Source organism: Hippoglossus hippoglossus, chromosome 9 (assembly GCF_009819705.1).
Source record: "Hippoglossus hippoglossus isolate fHipHip1 chromosome 9, fHipHip1.pri, whole genome shotgun sequence".
NCBI lineage: Eukaryota > Metazoa > Chordata > Actinopteri > Pleuronectiformes > Pleuronectidae > Hippoglossus > Hippoglossus hippoglossus.
In genome coordinates this window covers 19,421,900-19,443,895 of record NC_047159.1, presented here as the reverse complement: position 1 = coordinate 19,443,895, position 21,996 = coordinate 19,421,900, and the positions used below count along the sequence as shown (strand labels likewise).

Sequence of the window (21,996 nt, the reverse complement as noted above, 5' to 3'; positions counted from 1 at the left end):
ATTTCAAGCTCCATTATTGTATATTACATTTTATATTTTGACAGTAACAAATTGGATAAAGACGCTATTTTCTTTGTGCAATTGATTTTATTATTAGAATTATTTCACATTCATGAGAAGAAATTGACGAACTCTAAACCAATATTCAACATTTTTTATCAAGAACTCGGCCCTGCAATGGACTGGCGACTTGTCCAGGGTGCACCCCACCTCTCGTCCATTGTCCGCTGGTATTAGGTTCATCACCCCATCACCCTCAAAAGGCTAAGCTGGATAGAGGGATGGAGGGAGGGATGGATGGATGGTGGAATGGACAGAGGATGGATGGAGGGATGGAGGGAGGGATGGATATCAAGAACTACATCAACATAGTATCAAGTAAAGAGGACTTAAGAATAAGGAGGCACTTAAAACCAACTATGTGATTGGCGAATACTTACGGACAGATGATGTATGATTCAGATAGTTCAGATTTTTACTGACTTTTGTTTATATTTTACTTTATCTTATTTGATCTCATTTTATTTGTTTACCTCTTGTCATTGTCATGATTTCTCCAGTAGGGTTGGAGATGTACCCCGGGCACAGACAGTTTTTTGTGTGTACATCTTGTGCTTGTATAAACTATAAAGTTATCAATCAATCATCTCCCCATCGACCATCCTGCAGTCGCCGGGTCAGATGCCGATAAGATCAGATGGTGATGGAGGACGATCCAGCTGATCTCAGATCAGATGGTGATGGAGGAGGAACCAGCTGATCTCAGATCAGATGGCGATGGAGGAGGATCCAGCTGATCTCAGGTCTGCTGCGGTGACGCGAAGTCCCCGAACTCTCCCCCGTTGTTCGTCTATTTTCTCGCGAGAAGCCGCGAAGTTTCCGGTGTTGTGTATGTTCCTGGAAACATGGCGGCCAGCTTCCGCGGCCGTCCTATCCGGAGTCTTCGGATGCGAGGTAAGCGTGAAAAGCTCGATTGAGCGGCATGTGTGATGTCGGCATATTGCGAAAGTAGATGTTCCCGGGCATGTGATGAGCCGGGCGGGATCCCTGACCATGTGGCCGCTGTGTGTTTCTGACAGGTCGGAATGACAGCGGGGAGGAGAACGTACCGCTGGATCTGACCAGAGGTAAGCATCATCACCCTGAGAGCGATTATTGTTCAAGATGGATGAGGCGCGTTTCTGCGAACTGTGGCGCCGGGGAGGGAAAACCTTGTCCCTCGGGGCTCATGTCCCGTCAGTGATGCTATTCACTCCCCACTCTCGGTTTACTTTTGCCAGCTATACCATAATAACAGGCGGCTGCGAGCTAACTAACTAGCAGGGTTAGCATTAGCTAGCTGCCACAGCTAAGCAGCCATGGCGACGGTGTGTTGTTTTGGTTCGTGCAAGTGGACAAAACGGGCTCGTGTCAGGCCGAACAGGCACAAGTGCTGCAGAAATGCTGAGGGCAGAGCTAGCTGCAGGATCGAGTGTGTTTCTGGGCTGTTCGCTGAGCAGCTGGAGAGACAACACAGGCTGCGGCAGGGTGTTTTTTTCTGATACATCTGCTCAGTTATTCTCCTGCAGCAGCAGCAGCAGCAGCACTGTGCACCACCCCTCAATCCCTGTGTCAGCGACCCACACTGGCGTTACTACTACACTGCAAACCAGCGTTAATCAGCATCTGGAATGTCAGATGAATAAACAGTCACAGTGTCTCAGTCTAATCGACATGGGGGACCTCGATGTTTAATTCCAGGTCAGGGTAAGTAGATCATGAAATTGTGGGGTTTTGTGCAATCCTAATACTAAAGTGTGTCTGCACCGAAGACTTTCAAGGTCATCAAACTTGAAATTTCCGATGTTAAGACCATGACACATGTTTTTTTGTCCTATCTATCCCAAAGGACGACTATTGCACATGCAGACCATTGCTGCATTAGTCTCTGGAGCTCCGGCTATGTCTGATAACAGTTAGGCAATATTATATTCTACCACAAGTTTTGCAGACAATGCTCATCAGTGTTTGTTTGATTCCATCAAATCTATCACAGATGTAGTGTTTGTTTTTCATATGGACAAAATAAGAAGTGCACAAAATAACATTTGTATATTTTGTACTAATTTAGGTATAAATTCAGCTTTTTTTTACGTGTATTTTAATGTGTCTGCTGTATCTGAATCTGCCTCAGCACTTGGCTAACATTGTTACTCAGGAGAAAATATTGTATACAATTTGTTAAGCTGGTGTATTGTTGGTTTCTGCAGCATTTATGTTTTTGCTTAAATATAGCATCTGGAGTTTCTCTCCTTTTGTTTTTACACAGTTGCTGAAAGGAACTGAAAATGAAAAAAAAAACACACTTCCCTGCTCAAGTCTTGCTTTCACAGTCTGGACCTTGTTTTGACTGTACACACTCATTTAGTTTGACCAGCTAAACCAACTTCCTTCCTGCAACATATCAAATACAGTTCATTGTCTGTTATTGTGGCAATATGGAGTAATATAACATTTGTCTTAGTTACATTGTGTTTCCTTTTTGTTCTCCTGCAGAGCCATCAGAAAACTTCCGTGAAATCCTCCAAAATGTGGCCAAATCACATGGAGTCAGTAACATGCGAAAACTGGGCCACCTGAACAACTTCATAAAGGTAACTGTCACATTATGATGTTTTTACCCCAGGGTTTTATTTATTACCTTAGACAGTGCTGACAACACGGATAATTATTGAAGCTGCACTTACAAACATCAAACCTTTCAAGACGTGTGACTCACTCTTTGTAAAGATTGACTTCCCATCCGCTGTCATGTCCCCACTGACCTCTCCTTGATCTTCTCCTCTTGGGTGTTGCTGCCAGTAGGCCTTGCCGTGTCTTGTCATTGTGATGCTGACAGTGACTGTAAAAGGAGCTCTAGGGATGGTGAAGCACTCCTGACTTAATGTGCATCAAGAGCTGCACCCTGACTTTGAAACTTGAGATGTTTAATGTCTGGTTATTATTTTTATGAACCTGGCTGAGACACTGTCAAACTTTATTATATTTTCTATTGTTGATGGTAAAAGTGAAGGTCTTCCAGTATAAACGAATGTCGTGCTTCTAAATCTCTTATAGGTCAATGGGACCAACTAAATTGAGTTAAACTGAAACACAAAACAAGTGATCGTGGATCGCTAAGAGATTTGTTGGGGCTTTGTGTGTCCCACTTATCAGTAGTTGGTGGCCAGGATGCACAGATTTATTGTTTGCAAAAAAAGAAGAAGGAATAAGAGATTTAGTTGATTTTCTATTCGTTTAGCGTTTTGCTGCAGATAAAGGTTCAGATGGAATGGTGTTTTTCGATTTGAGTCTTTTTCTTTGTGTGGACAAGGCCTCAGTGATGTACTAGTGACCTCTGCAGGGTGTTTTTCTGCTTTTCATCTAACACATATTAGAATAGTCTTGAGCCCTCTTGTAATTGTGTACAGGAATAACATTGTGTACAAAATTACTTGCAACGCTGAAAGCTAAGTTTGAGAGAAAATGTTGTTTTCGTTCACCGCCTTGTTGTTGAGAAAATGTCCAATTCACCAACCTTGGGCACCAGATGTGTAAACGTTTGCTGATTTGCGCTGAGCCGCCCGCTGTCGTAAACCACCTCTGACTTTGTGTCATGGACATGTTTTGTCCAACTGTTGGTGGCCGTGCAGCCAGTTTGTGCTGGCCTTCAGAAACCTGTGCAGCTGGCAGTGCATTCGACTGGAGGCTAAGTGTGAGGCTGAGTTGTGCGTCTGTAATCCGTGCACCTAACTCCCTTGTTTACAACTGACAGGAGGGTAATAGTCATGACGTGTGTGTATACGTCTGTTCGAGCACCATGCCCCTGATTCCTTATATGGGTTCCAGGACAGCGAGGGTGACCTAATTCCCCCCCCCCCCCCCCCCCCCCCCCCCCCCCCCCCGAGAGTGTCCCCTCGCCCCATCTCCTCTCCCCCCCTCCTCCTGCCTACTTGGACTCTGACATCACAGCTGGTTTAAAACAACCCCTTACTCCCCTATGCCCCTGTTCACCCATCCTGTTCCATTTCTCCCCTTGCTCTGTGGTTTGTAATGAAGGAGAGAAAAGAGGATTACTTTCAGCTTCAAGGCACGATTCACACATAATGACCCGTTTGGTTTACTCATCGGCTCCTCTGCTGATGCTGCGTCACTATAGGTATATGTAACCTGGACTACTGTGACCACTGCCTGGGTGCCTCATGGTGCTCAAAAGGTGGCGGCTCCTCCCATTGCTAAGGGTGGGGGCGATTCAATGATTTTCATAAGCCCGTGGTATGATTTCTTTTTTATGAGGATCCCTTACTCATTGCTTTGTGTGTATGATGACCTTTCTAAACTGTGCTTTTGTTAGCATTGGCCTCCCAGATAATAGTTTTTCAATATGAACTGCTCTATTTATTATGTTCATTATGGACATAGTATTTTGTGTACATATAATTTGAATGTTTTATACACCAGCAGTGTTTTGGCCCTGGTTAATTATTGAGGAACTGTGGTGAAGGAGCTGGAGTCGGCCTGGTAGGGTACACAAAACAGAACCAAATAGTCGGGTTGACAGCAGAAGTATACAAAGTAGTTTTCAGACGTGAACGCAGGTGACTTTTTTTGGTCTGGACTTTCTCCGGAGTTTGCCTTTCACACATGAGCAACGCAGCAGGAGGTTCTTCGCTCAGACGCGTTCACAACAGCACAGAATTCTCCGGAGTGTTCGTGTGAGGGATGGCGCAGCTTGCACAGGCAGGATGAAATTGACTAATTCCGCTGTGGAGATCACATGTTTTTGTTTACAACACATCGTCACCAGCGTCGACCCTCATCACCAAAATATCTCTTGACATCTTTGTCTGTGTCCTCTACGTGTATGTTGCGTATGCTTTTTTAAATCCTGAGATATTTGTATCTGTCGCGCCCACAGAGGTTTTACTAAGGGGCTTACTAGAAAGTCTAGAGCCTCTCGCATTGAGATCAGTGCATGTCTGAATGCAGCTCAAAATAATCATTCAACCTGTATCTTACTTTCTGTTCTCACCCTCTATTTTTATTCATCAAACATATACAAGCGCATGTACTCATAAACAACAAATGCTGGTGACAAAAGCCTGCGCCAACTACACGACCTGTGAATGTGTTGTCCCAATGCTTCTGTGATTGTAACTACCACCAGTGAAACCATAAGATTATCCATTCACAATTGTGTGCGTTTGGTTTTTCTTTGACTCAAACATTGTTTAGCGGTGAGTGTCTCAGGTGAAGGATTGAGACCCTGAACTATCATCTGAATATCATGATGTTCCATAGTGCCACATTAATGCCTGTGCTAGGATTGCTTTTATCCATAAAGTCATGTTAATGCAGTCCGTTTATAGACCCAAAAAATGATGTCTTGTTCTGTCTCTGTGTTACAGCTGCTATGCAGCATTGGTTACCGTGAGGAAAACTTTGGGTTTACACACGAAGAAATCATTGTTTGGTAAGTTTGTCAGTGACAGTTTATCAGTAGTTGTATGTTTTTTCAACATGTGCTCTTTTTCCAGGTCATTAGCTTGTTATTTATGCAGCCAAGTAAAACCCTTAGTTAGCAAGGCCCGGTGATTAATATACATTTGAGCCTTTTTAATTTGAAAAGGCATCTTAAATCCATCATGCATTTGAAATATTTCAGGAAATAAATCAAGTTTGTAAAGTATCATAATTCTGTTGCCATGTCCATTTTCAAATTTTCTTGATTTTTCACCCATAGTCTGCGACTAGCCCTACTGAATGAGGCCAAGGAAGTGCGTGCAGCAGGGTTGCGGGCGCTCCGCTACCTCATTAGAGACACCGCCGTGCTGCAGAAGGTCCTCAGACTACAGGTGGACTATTTAATAGCCAGGTGAGATTCTGCTTTGACCAGTCAAATGGAAACAACTGGGCACATCTCATGTTGTGGGTTCATAACACATATTTTTGAAATTTGCATGGTCCTTTTGAAGTGCTATGCTTGAGTCGTACTTATATGGTTGACAGGTTTATTTTTCTCTCACTAGCTGGCTGTGGTGAAATGAGAAGGACATGATTAATGGTGCCTCTGTGTTCTTGTTTCAGATGCATTGACATCCAGCAGAGCAATGAGGGCGAGAGAACTCAGGCTCTGAGACTCGTCCGCAAGGTAAGATATATAGAACACAGCATGATTATTTTTTATTTCCATTCCTCTGCAGCCATTCATTTGTATATTCAGCGTCACTCACTAGGAGTTAGCCCTCTGCGCTCAACATCAGCTTCAGTGCCAGCACACAGTGCCACCAGAAAGATCCTTGGGTTAGCAGCAGTGTCAGAGTGTGGACACTTTGTACGAGTCTGCAGGCGAAGTTATTTATAGCTCTTTCTGTAGTTTACTGTAAACCTTCCTCACACACACACACATAGAGTCAGGCTCTGGTTTCAGTAGAGGAATTCTTTGCCATACAGGTAGTAATATTACCCCTGTGTTCATTACATATAGCCTGGCCTCTAATTGAATCTATTTCCCCATCACTTCATACGTTGATACTTCATAAAAACATTGCAGTAATTTTATGCCTCTATTTGTCCAGCCTTGTAGATGACTCATGTTTCTCTCCTCTCCCTCTTCCTGTAGATTATCACTGTCAATGCAATGTTGTTCCCCACGTCTATCACAAACTCTCTAATTGCTATCGGCACGGATGGACTCCAGGAGAGAGACCGCATGGTCCGCGCGGCCATCGCCATCGTATGTGAGCTTGGTGAGTGCCTGGCCTCAGAAAGTCGCTCTGTTCATGGACAGAAATAAACCTTGTGAAATACCTCATTTGTGAGAAAGAAGAAAACAAAGCGTCTAATATTTCTTTGTTGCTGACTAATTCCACGCGCAGCCCTGAAGAACCCAGAGGTGGTGGCCAAACGAGGTGGCCTCAGCACCATCCTGAAGAGTGTGATCGATTGTCAGTTGAGTCGCATCAACGAAGCACTGATCACCACCATTCTCCATCTTCTCAACCACCCGCGTACCCGCCAGTACGTACGGGTGGACGTCGAGCTGGAGGTATGCACTGATATGAATTCAGAGTACGCTGCTGTTCATAAATGAGCCAGTGTGCTGCAGGATTAACAGCTTCAGGTTGTACGTCTCTTTCCCATGGAGCTTAGAGTAATCAATTACAAGGTTTCTCTAAAGCCTCATTGTCTGTAAACGGGCACCTGGGACAGAAGCGTCTCCTCATTGCAGTCATTATAGCCACCGGGATGTCATATGAGATCTATAGCTAGGTCATTATTACTGCAAGATGTTTGGTGGGTTAATTACACTTAATAGGTCTGTTATGTTTTGTACTCATCCATCTTTTGTGTATGTGTGTCTGTCCTCCAGCAAATCCTCGCCCCTTTCACAGATTTTCACTACCGGCACAACGCAGACACGGCTGAAGGGCAACTCAAGTGAGTGTGTGTGTTGCAGTGGGTATGAAGAGTGTTACTGTTACATCAGAGACAATACAGATAGTGTTTCCCTCTGTTTAGAGTTTGCTGTGTTCCTACATTGGTAACACCATGCGTCGAGAAAGTTGAGGGCGTGTATAGTGTTTTTATGATATGACCCTTGTTATCAGGGCTTCTTGACTCCACAGTGACATGCCCCCAGGATGTGAAGCAACCATCCTTTAAGTCACTCTGGAAGATTTGCCTTTGCATAAAAAGATCTTTTATCGATTCTTTTTTTTCTCCACGTCTTTCAAGTTTTACATTGAGGGTACAGTTCGAACCTTGGTGAAAGGTTTTTCAGTGCTCTGTGCAAAGAGAGATCATAATGATGTTGTACGGTGGAACATGGTGCCTTGTTTATTAATGTGCGTGTTTTCATGTTCTCAGGGAGGACAGAGAGGCCCGTTTCTTGTCGAGTAGGATGGCCATAGTGGCAGCCTTTCGCTCCTGGTCTGGTAAGGGCTAAGACATAGTTACGTGAATTGTTTTATATGACATGTGTTTTCATTTTAAGGGTATCACGAGTTACATGTGTCTCTTTCTGTCACTCAGGGATTATCAACCTATGCAAGGCTGGAAATTCTGGTATCCAGTCTTTAATTGGCTTACTTTGCATACCAAATATGGAAGTTAGGGTGAGTATTGACACAGCTACATTCCAAATATTTACAGAAAATGTCTGAACGAACAAGGAAGTTAGCAGTTTTAAATGTTGATAGCGCTTGTGTTCCTTCCCTAGCAACCAACACCTCACTGACGTGCAAATCCCCTGTCTGTAGAATGTATGCCCATTAGGCCTTCGTTTTACTGTAGCTGTAGTAAGATGAAGAACCAAAGCAGCTCTCATTAGTTTTGGTTCCAGTCAGGGTATTGACAGAGTTATCTGAGTCATATATCTTATCTGATTAAGATATGTCAGATAAGATATATGACTAAAGCTGAGTCAGTAGCTTCCATAAAATTTTTATTGAACCTAATTTCCTCTAAGTCTTTATGGGTCCTCGTGCTTCAATTTCCGTCACAGGGTTTGCGCTTTTATATTTTTTTATTTTTGAAAGTGTTTTATTTGTGAAAGACTTATTAACAACATTTATGTATCTGATTGCTTCATTTGTCCCGCAGAAAGGCTTGTTGGAGGTGTTATATGAGATATTCAGGCTCCCTGTGCCCATTGTAACTCAAGACTTTACAGAAGGTCTTCTAAGTGTTGGTGAGGAAAATAATTTTTTGTAACTTGAGAATTCATTTTTATATCCACAGTGTCTTGGTATGTTCTAATTTGGTTGTTTTGCAGCCACATAGCCAAACTGTAATTTGTTTGGCTATGTGACCCTGTATAGTCATGGCAAAAAGCTTTCTAGTTTTAGACCCCTAATAGTTACGTTCACATTATACTTTAAGTTAATCTCTGCTCTTATTTACTTCAGACCCTGCCAGGTTCCAGGACACCTGGAGACTGTCTGATGGGTTTGTTGCTGCTGAGGCCAAAGTCGTCCTGCCCCATCGGGCCCGCTCCAGGTGAGAGAGAAGAACATGGAGTCAACCCTGGGTTGTGTGTCCACACGTCCTGTAAACCTATGTCCCTTCCGTTCTCGTGTACCTGATATCTCAGGAACCTCTTGAATTTCTTCATATTTAGCAGAAACGTTCACTTAGATTTATGGACGTCCTGATAAGATTTTCATGGTCATGGACACAAAACACATTTTTGGCCATAATTCAAGAATTAATCTGCTAATAAATTTCATAGAATAAAATGAAGAAGTGATGACATTTTATATCCCCCAAAAAAATCAAAGCTCAACATCATGTTCTGCCAACACATTTTTCTGCTCATTAGATCGAGACCATATTTCCTGTAACTAAATTTTAGTTTCTTCTTTGCTTCATCAGGCCTGATCTGATGGACAACTACCTAGGATTTGTTCTGTCTGCCTTCATCTCCAGTGGGCTGTTAGAGGTGAGTTAAGGAGAATCATAAACCATGGTTTCTCTGATTGGATTGTGTTACGATTTTACACCGCATGTTTGATTTACCGTTCTACACAGCAGCATTGTAGTGTGCATGTTTCTTTTGGAGCCGTAACCGTCATTCTTTCCCTATCTTTGGCTCTGCAGGGTATTGTTGAAGTTGTGACCAGTAGCGATGACCAGCTCGCTATCAGAGCTACCATCCTGTTGGGAGAACTTCTACACATGGTAATTAAGAAAGTGGGGAAATAACACACGGCATAATTAGGAAAACTGTAATAGAACATTATTTTTCCCACTGCGTTCTCACAAACTGCAAAAGTCCTAAATGTTTCCGCTTCTGTGTCACTGCAAAATACACAGAGATATGTTTCATTTGAACAGCTGCCCGCTACGACTGAGTTTCTGTGATTCTAATTCAAAATGCATCTCGGCTTTTTCTTCCACCCGCTTCTCTCATGTTTAGGCAAACACCATCCTTCCTCATTCCCACAGTCACCACCTGCACTGCCTTCCCACCCTTATCAACATGGCAGCCTCCTTTGACATCCCCCAGGAGAAACGACTGTGAGGACACACTGTCACACCCACACGTCTGCTTTTCCTCACACAAAAAAAAAAGATTTTCAGTGCAAGCACATTTTCTCACTATTCTAACTGTGAATTCAATACACTTCCACAAATCAATTATAAATAACATAATCCCAAATACTAGGGAAGCTGAATTAAATCACTATTATTAATTGTGTATTTTCCAGTCGAGCGAGTGCAGCTGTCAACAATCTGAAGCGTTTCCATGAGAAGAAGAAGAAAGGTTTGAAACCACACAGTCTGTACCTGGACCACATCATTCGCAAGTCGGTGTCGTCAAATAGCCGCAGAGAGTCCCACTCGCGTGTCCACAGGGATATCTACGTTATTAAGGTAAAAACAAACACACTTCTCACATTCTACATTTAATATTTAGCCGTCCTCTGTGTAACATCAACATATATAGTTTGTTTAAAGGAGTATTTTTTTGTATATATGCTTATTTGCCATCCTACTCTTAGCAGATATCAATTTCATCTCTTTGTGTTCACTACAAACATTTGGGTTGTGTTTAGTTTAGCTTCGCACAAACACTGAAGAAGGGTAAACGGGTACATTCGTTTTCTTCACAAATGAAAAAGAAACTAGGTTGTGTCTCACTTTGTATAATGTCATACTCACACTTGCAATTTTGAGTGCTGAAGTTTCTTTTTACAGAAAAGTACGACAACATATATACTTTGCACAATATGTCCCAGGATGATACTTTCAAAGCAGTCAAAAAGTAAAACCCTCAATGGTCCCCATCCGAGTTATGTTGTAGAAGGGGAGGGACAACAAATGTATTTTCAGATTTGCTGCCAAGGAAGGAAAACACGGTGTCAATTTTAAACTCCATGTCACGTGGCAAAGGGGCCACTTGCAAGAAAGTATAACATTCATTTTTAAGTCAAGTCGTCAAAGCAGCTGGTATTTTGGCGGCAGTGATGGTCGTGTGTTGTAATCATCATTTTCGGTGAATGGACAACAACTGTGTTTTGATTTGGGGACAACACTAGCCTGTCAGAATTCACACACTGAGCCGGTGTCTGATTTGAGACAGCATTGGTTTCACCTGCAAAATGGTTGAATTTCCAAGTTGTAATATATATTTTGTAATCCAAGAATGACCTGGATGATGTTTGGGGGTAAAATTGTGTAAAATTTGTCAGCAAATTGCTTCAATTTGTAAATTAAAATAAATGCTACCACTTTAATCCTTTCCATTTTTTTAATGAGGTACAGCAGATTTTAAGTTATTATGAAACGTCTTTAACAAATTTAGGTTTCTTTATTGAATAAATTAATTTGTTTTTCACAAGGCAAAGAATTGCAATATAATTAGTAAAACCAATTCAACCGGTATATGTTCCTATTTATCATAATTGTAAAATCAATGTTTCAGGACACAGAAGAAGCACTTATGATGAACCTGAGAGACAGTCACATTCTCAACCACAAGCACAACCTGGAGTGGAACTGGCTGCTTATCGCCACCATCCTGAAGGTCAGGCTGTTCTCATGAAGCACCACAGACTCAATTGTGAACTTTTTTTTTCCTGTCTTATATTAAAATGTTTGTTTTACTCTCCCAGTGGCCAAATGTAAACCTCAGGAACAACAAAGATGAACACATGCACAAGTGAGACCCCTTCATATCCTCAAATACCCCATTGCAACATGGTCAATATTTTGACGTGCTTATTTGACAAATTGTATTCAATTTTTTTGACGTGATGCAGGTTTGTGCGGAGGCTGCTTTACTTTTATAAGCCCAGTAGCAAATTGTATGCAGGACTGGCACTGGATCACGTGAAGGCCAGACAACTCACTGTGGTTGGTTGTCAGTTTATTGAGTTCCTCATGGACTCAGATGAGGTGAGAGAAATGTGCACAAAGTCACAAAGCTTATATTCCTGTTTTACCTTTGGTCATTTTCTAATTTGCCACTTCTCTCTGTCCTCTCTTCTCCCCTCTTCTTCGTCTTGTCACCAGGATGGCCAGGGTTACCTGGAGGAGCTGGTGAAGGACATGGTGTCGTGGCTCTCCTCGTCCTCAGGAATGAAGCCTGAGCGCTGTCTGCAGAGTAACGGCCTGCTCACCACACTCAGCCAACACTATTTCCTCTTCCTGGGGACGCTCTCTGCACACCCACAGGGAGTCAAACTGCTGGAGAAGTGTGGCCTGTTTCAGTGGTGAGTAAACAGAAAAACCTGTTCCAGGCCCAGAGAGTTCAAATAATCTCAAACACATTTGTTCTTTTTATGAACCAACCACAACGACACATTAGATTGAGGTCCTGCTAACAACTTGTCCGATTTGTGCTTGCAGCCTGCTGAATCTCTGCTCTGTGAAGAACCAGGACGCTGTGCTCAAACTTGCTGTAACCACACTGGACTACAGCAGAGACGGTCTGGCTAGAGTGATCCTCTCCAAGATCCTCACTGCTGCTACTGATGTGAGACAGCCACAGGAACACGACTCACCCAAACATAAAAATACCTTCTGAAACGTGCAATTTCCTTGTACTCATCTGTGTCCAAATAACTGAAGTTAGTTGGAGCTACGTTTTGCAACTGCAGATTATGCAGAAAAAATAAAGATTGAATTACTTTATTGTCATTTTGTAAGTGCTACAAAATTGCAATTGAAAATTAGAATGGCACGAAGTAGAGCACATACCACCAAGGAAAAACAGACCTTAATATTTGACAAAAATGCCTTACTACTTAATGTGAAAGAATGTGGCAGAAGAAAGCTTCCCAATCAACAGGATCTAAGCTAAGTTTACTGGGTTCTTCCCTGGCCCACTCCATTGCCAAGTTTGATGCAAACCAGTTCAGAGTTTTTTATGCAATTCTGTTGACAAACAAACAAACCACCAGACAGACGCATAAAACATAATCTCCCTGGCGACAATAACAATGCCCCTTCCTCTTCCCACAATGCCTCTGGTCTCACCGAGCAGACGTGTAGGCTGTATGCCACCAAACACCTCCGTGTGCTGCTGCGTGCGGGCGTGGAGTTCTTCAGTAGCTGGGGCATGGAGCTACTGGTCACGCAGCTTCATGACCACAGCAAAGCCGTGTCCATGGAGGCCCTGGACATCCTGGACGAGGCGTGTGAGGACAAGGTGACGTGAATCACTCACTGACTACAGTCAAAACAGTAGCGCTGTTAACTCTGCTGTGCAGCTCACATGTGAGAGAGAGCGTTAGAAACTGAATGACTGTAAAGCAGAGCATTGAAGCAACACTGTGTAACGTTACTGAGCAACAGCGCCCTCTGGAGCTACTAGTGTTTAATCGGGTGGGCTCCATGTCTGAGTGATGAAGTGGTTTTCATGTAGAAAAGATCAAAGCGGCTCCACTCTCTCTATTCCAAGTCATTGATCCACCAAACTAACTTGTATAGTTGTGCTTTAAGTTAACACAGAAACAAAGATTTAACTCGAATAAGTATAATTGATATTGTAAGAGGCAGAGAAAATATAGATTTACATGGATTTGAGCTGTGGCTGTTTTTCTCCTCTGTTTACATGGTTCTGTAGTGTGTTTATGCTTCCTGCTGTCTGACTTGTTGTATTGTGCTGCTTCACAGGCCAACCTCCATGCGTTAATCCAGCTAAAACCAGCTCTGTCCCACCTGGGAGATAAAGGCCTCCTGCTGCTCCTCAGGTGAGTTTTATACAGCTTGTATCCCTCTCCCCCCCCCCAGTTCACATAAAATGCCGCTCACTTCCCACTGAGGTTTGGGTTAGGATGGAAGCGTTGGTCGTAGCTTCATCTAACCCTAAATTGATTTGTTTAATCATCCAACTGCTTTTACGTCTCCTCTTTAAATACCCTGTGTATCTTGTGTCTGTTTAGGTTCCTGTCCATTCCTAAAGGTTTCTCCTACCTCAATGAGAGGGGTTATGTGAGCAAACAGCTGGATAAGTGGCAGAAGGTATTAACAGCATATCCATTTAATAATCGTTTTTTAAATTCATGTGCTTCTAAATCATGATAAGACCACAAGCTACCAGAAGACTCTGTTTAACTCTGTGACCTACATGTCATATGGATTGCAGGAATACAACCTTAAGTACGTGGACCTGATAGAGGAGCAGCTCAACGAAGCACTAACAACGTACCGCAAACCTGTTGATGGAGACAACTACGTCAGACGCAGCAACCAAAGGTGAGAAGCTTGACTCTTAAATACTGTCGGTATAATCTGACAAACCACCGGGTGCTCTGCAAACTGTATTTTTCTAATTTTTCGGGTTGTCTCCAGGTTACAAAGACCAAATGTCTATCTTCCTGTGCACTTGTACGGACAGCTGGTCCATGATAAGACAGGCTGTCATCTTTTGGAGGCTCAGGTAACAACTTTTTATCGGTTCAGCATCACACTGCTTCCATTTTTCATTTTCAATTTCCTATATTAGTTTTTCTGGGGAGCAAGTGGTCTGTCCAGATCCAGCTTGTCTTTGTTCTTACCATCTGTCGTTTGCAGAGTGTGGTTCCTGACCTCAGCTACACAGTTCGCTCCCCGATGCTGGACACCTGGGAGGGCATTAAACAGCTGAAGGCTGCTCTGTGGGCACTGGTGAGGAACACATTCACTGTCAACGTAATATTGATAGTTACAAAGAGATGGCTCTGATGGTGTGTGTTGTTTTCCGTGCAGGGCAACATTGGCTCTTCAAACTGGGGTCTGAATCTCCTGCAGGAGGAGAATGTCATTCCTGACATCCTCGCATTGGCTCAGCACTGTGAGGTGCTCTCAGTACGAGGGTAAGCTGATCCTATTTTTGTTTTTTACCACTTTTCACTATAAAATACCCCGATTTTATTATTTAAAGTCAATCATTTTGAACAGACACTTTTAACAATTAGCAGGACGCTTGTGTTTTTTGCTGAATTATAAATGCAAATCATTTCACAGTTAACCGTAAAGATCTTTCCAACAAAACAAACCAAAGTGGTAAATACAGCACACCATCGTATTTTCACTAACAGTCCTCTCCTGTCCACAGCACCTGTGTTTATGTTCTGGGCGTCATATCCAAGACCCGGCAGGGCTGTGATGTGCTGAAGCAGTACGGCTGGGACGCGGTCAGACACAGTCGCAGGACGTTGTGGCCTGTCACTCCGGACGAGGTCGACACACACTTAACCTCTGAACTTTCCTCAGTGCCAAGCACGCTCAGTCTGAACTCTGAATCCACCAGCTCGCGCCACAATAGCGAGAGCGAGTCTCAGCCAAGTATGTAGGATTTTGAGAACATTTTGAGAGAAAGTCTTATTCATTTGGTACATAATGCTCCACCACCATAGTAATCTGGTATTTTTGATGGCAGTTACACCAGACATTAGCCTTTTTCTCCTCCCGCTGTGGTCTTGATCAACTCTTTGTGCTTTCAGACATGTACATACTGGAGGATGACAAGTGTGATGTTCTGGACCAGTCAGATGAGCCCTTCCATCTTCACCCCAAACCCATCAAGGACCGCAGCCCCTTCACAATCCTGGCCTCCACACGCTTTGTTCGCACCCGTTTCCTCAACTCCCTGTCCCTTCCCAGCAAGAAGCTGCGCTCCACCAGTGACCCCAAGACCCCGTCAGGCTCTCGCACCCCTACTGAACTCAAGACAGGCAGTATGAGGCGTAACAGGACAGTGACCGAACCCTCAGTGTACAGCCCAAACCAGGGGGATGTCTTCACCCCCGTGTTTAATGGCAGAGGAATGCCAAAGAGTCCCACAGTGAGTCTGGAGACGTCCTTCGTTGGTACCAGGGGCGGCTCTGAGGAGCACCTTGTGGATGGAAGGCTGGCAAGGGGAGGAGGCTCAGGCCTTGGACTAAGTGGTCTAGGAGGGCAAGGGGCTGTGGAGCACCCCAGCCGAGAGCGGGAGCAGAGCAGCCGAGAGCGTCTGGCAGGAGGGGATGGTGGCTCTTCCTCTAGTGGAGGCAACGTAGTAGGGGGCGGAGGAGGTGGCGGCGGAGGTACTCAGTTTAAAAGCCGCAGTCAGAGCTTTAACACGGACACCACAACCAGCGGCATCAGCTCCATGAGCTCCAGCCCCTCTAGGGAGACCGTTGGAAACCCTGAGCATCCCGAACCTGAACCAGACTCTTCTGACTGTGTGAGCCTCAACACAGTGGTGTCTGCCAAGACTGTCAAAACACTCTCCTCCCTCACACCCCAGGCTCAGACCAACCATATTTCAATGTCGAAGTCATCCACTGTCTCTCTGGTACCGCCCGGCTCCTCGCACACACTCCCTCGCCGAGCTCAATCTCTCAAGTCTCCTTCAGTCGCCACCATCAAGAGTCTGGCTGACTGTAGCTTCATGTACACCAGCCCAAGAGACGCGCTGGGTTACGCTACATTAAAGAGGCTGCAGCAGCAGAGGATACACCCATCTTTGTCTCACAGTGAAGCCTTGGCTTCGCCTGCCAAAGACGTACTGTTCACCGACACCATCACTATGAAGACGGGCAGCCTGGACTCCAGATTAACACCTCGCAGGTAACTCATAGTGACAGGGACTGAATGACAGAAAACTAACACTGCTGCAACATTCATTTTGTTTACATGAATATATTTTCTTCCTTTTATTTTTAACAATATGTTTGTTTTTGCAACATGAAATATGTGTTCTCATGTCCCAGTAGCAACTCAACTAGCCTCCTCCATTTAGCTTAAGCAGCGCTGTGCCTGAGGTAGAGTTTTGATTTGTGTCCGCCTTAGCAATGACAGATGTGATAATGTGTTTTTTGTGCACCTTCTGCTATGTCTGTCAGATTATCAGACAGAAGGCTCACCTGTCCAGAACCCAGCGTCTTAAATCCGTACCGCAGGCTGTCCAGAACAATCACACCGTGGTGGGTGGAGCGACCCAATGTCCTCCTGAGTAGACAAATAGCTTCTAGCACCGATCCAGACAATTATGTCCCCGTTGCTTTTAGTTTAGTTGCAACTACGTCTCCTTGGCTGCAGTTGTTTTACAGTTGATTTGACTCCCGTAGCCCTGTAGTGTGACTAAGCCCCGTGTAGATTGGTCAGTTGCTGGTTGTTCCTGCCTCTTGGAGCTGTGAGTCTTCTTAGAAGTAAACAGCGCACAGGTAGAGATACGTACCACAATATAGATTTAATAGTAAAGGTACCAGCTTTTCACTCCAACTGTATATTAAACTCTCTTCACATTCACTGTCAGCTATTTTACACATAAGTTGTTTTATTATAACATAAAAATATAGGTGATGGATCGTCAGTGTTCCAGTGTCTACATTGTTATTATATTATTGTGTCTTGAACATTATCTGTCCTGCCTTTGAGAGGCTTACAAGACCTCATTATTTAGAAAAAGAACAATAAAGAAAAAAAAAACTAGGAACCAGAGTGCAGCATCAATAACTAATAAATAAATCCTGAACCTTTTTCCAAGATTCAGCAATTCATACAAATTAGAAGCTTGAACCAATGAATGTTTGGTCAAACGATTAATCTATTGTCAATAGTGCCAATTAATTTTCTTTTGACTGCCGTGCAAAAAACATACATACTTTAATGTATATTGGTGTCATCCAGTCTTTGGATTAGGCAGTTATATAGATTGTAAGCCATACTGACACATTATTCTTTGACCCTTCATATGCATTGTAGTCTCTTACTGGATATGTTTCTTTTTGGACAAGCTATGGACAAGTGGTTATTGGGTACTTCAGTGTATTTTAAAGTTTTTCTATGCCTGAAGACTGTATCACACTTGGATGTCCTGTGCTGTGAGTTTATCTGTAGCTGCCGCCCTGATAACATGCTGGCATTAGAGCCTGTTGAGATCCCAACGTCCCTCTCACTGTCTGCTCACCGAGTCTGTCTCTGTGCTTTTATCCAACATTTTTTTCACTTACTCCCCATGTTCCTTTTCTGTCCCAGTCTCTCCCCCCGGATCCTCTCACGTACCTCTCCTCTTGCCCTCCCTAGGTTTCTGAAAGCGCTGAGCTTTGCCTCTCTGGATAAAGAGGAGCTGCTCAGTCCCATCAACCAAAGCACCTTGCACCGCTGCTCTTCAGTGCGCTCTATGGTCTCTGGCATCACCTATGGGTGCAACGATGACTACATTGGCCTCGCACTGCCCATGGACATCAATGATATGTTCCACATCAGGGACTTAGCTTACTTTCAGCAGAGGATCAGCCCACCGTCCGAAGAGCGAAAACGCTTCCTCTTTGGCGATGGAGATGGTAAATATAACTTCTTGTATAATCAAATGACAAAGATATATGATTTTGAATCAGACTGGTGGATTGTGTTTCTTTGTGCTCACCATGGTTCTTCCCTCTGCAGGTGACCGCCCGGCTATCCCACTACTAAAGCAGCAGTTCAGTATCTCTGAGCTGATAGTGTGTCGAGGTGACACCCAGAACCACACGGTGGGCTTAGACGAGACGGGACTGCAGGATCACTCCGAAGAGAACTGCCTGTACTGTGTGGGAGCCATTGTTCTCGGATACCCGACACAGCCACAGTTCAACAGCACACAGCCATGCACAGGTGAGGCCCCCCCCACACACACACACACACACACACACACACACACACACACACACACACACACACACACACACACACACACACACACACACACACACACACACACTCAGTCAGTCATGGACATACTTTAAAGTCAGTACAGAAAATAAAAAATGCTCTATTTTTTTTCTCTCTGACAGACTATGTTGACTTTCCGTCATGGGGAGGCAAGAGCGGCCATCGTCTGGAGGTGATGCCTCAGTCCAAGTTCTCTGGGGTGTCAGGCTGCAGCGATGCTGCTGTGTCACAAGGCTCCATCTGTAGCACGCCCACTCCTGCTGACGTTGTCCTCGGTAAGAATCACCACAACATGCAGGATATCATCTGAAATACCAAAACAACCCTTAAACTAAGTACTGTATTGTTACTTTATCATTTTAATAAACTGTATTACGTTGCATTTATCACCATATTAAATTCAGCCTCACTTTTACTACCACATGATTAAAATGTGTGAATGAAGTATGATCTGGAACGACTTGAACTTCTGAGTCAGATCCATCTTTCAGTCCCATTCTTTAATACTTTGTTTGTTTAACCTTTATTTGACTAGGAAAGCTTCTATTCTATTAGTCCAGGTTAAAGTAGACAATGAGAGACAACACCAAAAGACAGATGACCCAAAAATGAGCAAGTGTGACCCTGTGTGGCTAAAATACAACCAGAGCTTTGTATTTGATTGAAGTATTAAAGAAGTAGCTCAGAGCATCTGTTGCTGTCTGTTCTCGATGGTAAATTAAATACAAATATAATGTAGGAAAGGGAATAGAGAGGGTGTGGAAGCACAAAGCAGCCCAGATGGAATAAGGGAAATATTTTTAAAGCAGTGGCACAGCTTTACATTTATTGTATTTTTTATTTATTGGTGTGTATTGAGTATTTATTTATGTGTCTCTCAGGCGGAAAGGGGATATCAGAGGACGGCCCCGCCTCCCGTGTCTTGCTGAGGAAGGAGGTTCTCCGCCTCATCATCAACCTCAGCTCCTCTGTAGGAACCAAAGGCCACGAAACAGGACTACTGACGTAAAGCCCTTTTACTTACTTAAAATTTTTTAGATGCATGTTTATTTGCAGAACAAAAGAAGTCGTTTTTAAAGATGTGTTAAATCCCCTCTGTTTCTTTAGGATAAAGGAGAAGTTTCCGTATGCGTTTGACGACATCTGCCTGTACTCCGAGGTGTCTCACCTCTTGGCCCACTGCATGTTTCGCTTGACCTCAAGACGTTTCATACAGGAGCTCTTCCAGGATGTGCAATTCATGCCAGTGAGAAAATAAACCAACCCCCCATCCCATTCTGAATCTCTACGTGTATCCCATATATTCCAACATTTCTCCTCTTTTCCAGATGTACGAGGAAGCCGAGGCAATCCTGACGAAGCTACCAAAACCTGTCGAAGAGGACGATAACCCTCCTGCAGAATCCTGATCACACTTCCCTTTCGTGTTCCTTGCACAGCCCCGGTCCTGCCACCCTACAAACATGGAACGAATGCGAGATTGAGAGAAATTAAGTTATGGCTCCAAGGATGGGGAAACGTTTGGCGTGTTTCTGTTGCTCAAAACAGAGTTCCATAGCCAAGGACATCAAGGAAGTGGTCACCACTCACCTTTCTTCTAGCTAAATCAAGCTGGGAAACGGACATCAGTATCTGTAAACTAGGTTTAACCTGACATGCCTAATGCTGTCTCAGACTTTATTTTCTTCTTTTAACAGGAACAAGGGGGAGCAGTTTAACCAAATACTGTTTTCACATGGGTTGGCAATCTTGGGCAACATTCAATAATACATCAACATAATGCTTAAGGACAAGCTGGATCATTAAGACTCACATTGTGTTCAAAACAAAAGGAAAAAAAGAAAATGAAATAATTCTACCAACATTTTATCTCTTTCCAGAGGTGGTGTTTTTCTGTAATGAAATGAATAAGGCATGTTGTTGTGTCTAACCAGTGATTCCTCGGACCTGCGTTCTTTTCTCCTTAACGAAACAAAACACTACAGAGGAATCCTGTTGTTTTTAAAAACGTATCCGGAGCCTTCCTGGCTCATATCCCACCCTGACCTGTGATCTGTTCTAGCCAGGTATGCTCTTTTGCTTCTCTCACCTCATCGCTTCCTACAACCCTGTAGCCTCTCATCAGCACAGGCCGCTAATTCCTTTTCTATTTCTTGTATCTCAGACAATCAAACATCACTAGTATCATATTTTCTTAAGCTCTATATATGCCACCCTTACTCGGTACATGAGAATAGCATGTAATTTAATGCTAGTTTATGCCATCCTTTACGTCTGTAGGACCTTTAATGTATTTTCTTCAGCCATTGCATTATAAGTGAGCTTCTCAGGAGGCCGTTGGTCTTGTGCTCCGTCGTACAAGTTATCTGTAGAATGATTGATTACAGATTTAGTACCAAACTCTGCTCAGAGACGTTTGCAGAACCTGCATAAGCCCAGCAGCTCTACCCCGACTATGCCTTCTTACCTCTGTGCTTCACCTCCACTGCATGTGCAACAAGCATGGCAAAGTTGTAACGTCACCGTAACGCGTTTCTTGCTTAACTTTATAAATAGGTTGCCATCACATGCTGCCATCACATTGTAGGAATATAACGACCCCCTGAATCTGTTTCCACAACGCAATATCACTGTCTGTCATTGGCTAAGATGGGGGAGGGGGTGTGTGTGCTGACTAAATGATTTTTAAAAGGTTTCCAGGGAAACGGGGATCTCTGTTTCCATTGGCTTGTTTTTGCTATAATGCTGCTACAAAAATGGACTCGTAGAGAGATGATTCATAGATCAGCTGAGTGATGTCAGATCCGATCTATTTATTATATGTCTGTACCATAGAGTGAGCTCAACCAGAGAAGAAAAAAAGTTATTTATATTTTTTCCTCAAGACTGTATTATAATTTAAAAAGATTTTTTTTTTCTTTTTTTTTTTTGTTGCCTGAATCGTGGTTTCCCTTGTATAATGTGTACAGTATGTTTTGGGGGCATTGATGACCTAAAGAAACATACAATCCTATCAAAGGGATGCATTGTTAATAAAACTAAATTTGAAATACCCAACATGTTTGACATATTTCTTTTTTCTCATTCTTTCATTTGTAACTTTTCTCCTCTTCTTTGTTGGGGATGTCATGAGCCCCTTTTGTCTGGAACTGCAGAAATATTATGATTCAGCAGAAACATGTTTGGATTGGGTGAAGATGTTTAGAGGTTTTTAGAATGGAATTACTTCTGCAATAGGATCATTGACTCACAGTAAGAAGATTCTTTCAGAGTGGAGTTTGAATGTTCTCCCTGTTTCTCTGTGGGTTTTCTCCGAATACTCTGGCTTCATCCCACAGTCCAAACAAATGC

At 43.4% G+C, this 21,996-nt stretch overlaps 1 protein-coding gene across 3 annotated transcripts; it reads left to right on the top strand.

Moving 5' to 3' along the window:
• The first annotated feature begins 850 nt into the window (after positions 1-850).
• Positions 851-21,702, top strand: LOC117768458 (rapamycin-insensitive companion of mTOR-like). 3 transcript variants are annotated; one of them, XM_034596815.1, is made up of 38 exons: positions 851-954; positions 1,080-1,127; positions 2,536-2,633; positions 5,427-5,491; positions 5,762-5,893; positions 6,106-6,169; positions 6,641-6,767; positions 6,897-7,066; positions 7,391-7,458; positions 7,888-7,955; positions 8,053-8,135; positions 8,623-8,710; positions 8,928-9,018; positions 9,394-9,460; positions 9,619-9,699; positions 9,938-10,038; positions 10,230-10,395; positions 11,447-11,548; positions 11,637-11,683; positions 11,784-11,919; positions 12,037-12,236; positions 12,373-12,499; positions 13,010-13,174; positions 13,642-13,718; positions 13,911-13,989; positions 14,114-14,223; positions 14,320-14,407; positions 14,542-14,634; positions 14,716-14,822; positions 15,065-15,294; positions 15,453-16,560; positions 16,836-16,916; positions 17,971-18,278; positions 18,382-18,588; positions 18,768-18,920; positions 19,527-19,650; positions 19,753-19,891; positions 19,974-21,702. In XM_034596815.1, the coding sequence occupies exons 1-38, from the start codon at positions 906-908 to the stop codon at positions 20,052-20,054; spliced, it is 5,328 nt and encodes a 1,775-aa protein (XP_034452706.1). In that variant the 5' UTR covers positions 851-905; the 3' UTR covers positions 20,055-21,702. The 3 variants fall into 3 exon arrangements, with proteins under 3 accessions (XP_034452706.1, XP_034452704.1, XP_034452705.1); XM_034596813.1 differs by lacking the exon at positions 16,836-16,916; XM_034596814.1 differs by lacking the exon at positions 16,836-16,916 and having other exon boundaries at positions 891-954; positions 18,019-18,278; positions 19,974-20,467.
• Positions 21,703-21,996: the final 294 nt, after the last annotated feature.

What these genes read in the sequence shown, in the direction of transcription:
- LOC117768458 (XM_034596815.1), top strand. Translation starts at nt 906, where the DNA reads ATGGCGGCCAGCTTCCGCGGCCGTCCTATCCGGAGTCTTCGGATGCGA. An exon ending in GGCCTCCTGCTGCTCCTCAG is followed by an intron (nt 13,719 to 13,910) that starts GTGAGTTTTATA and finishes GTGTCTGTTTAG; the next exon opens with GTTCCTGTCCATTCCTAAAG. An exon ending in TCCAGATTAACACCTCGCAG is followed by an intron (nt 16,561 to 16,835) that starts GTAACTCATAGT and finishes TATGTCTGTCAG; the next exon opens with ATTATCAGACAGAAGGCTCA.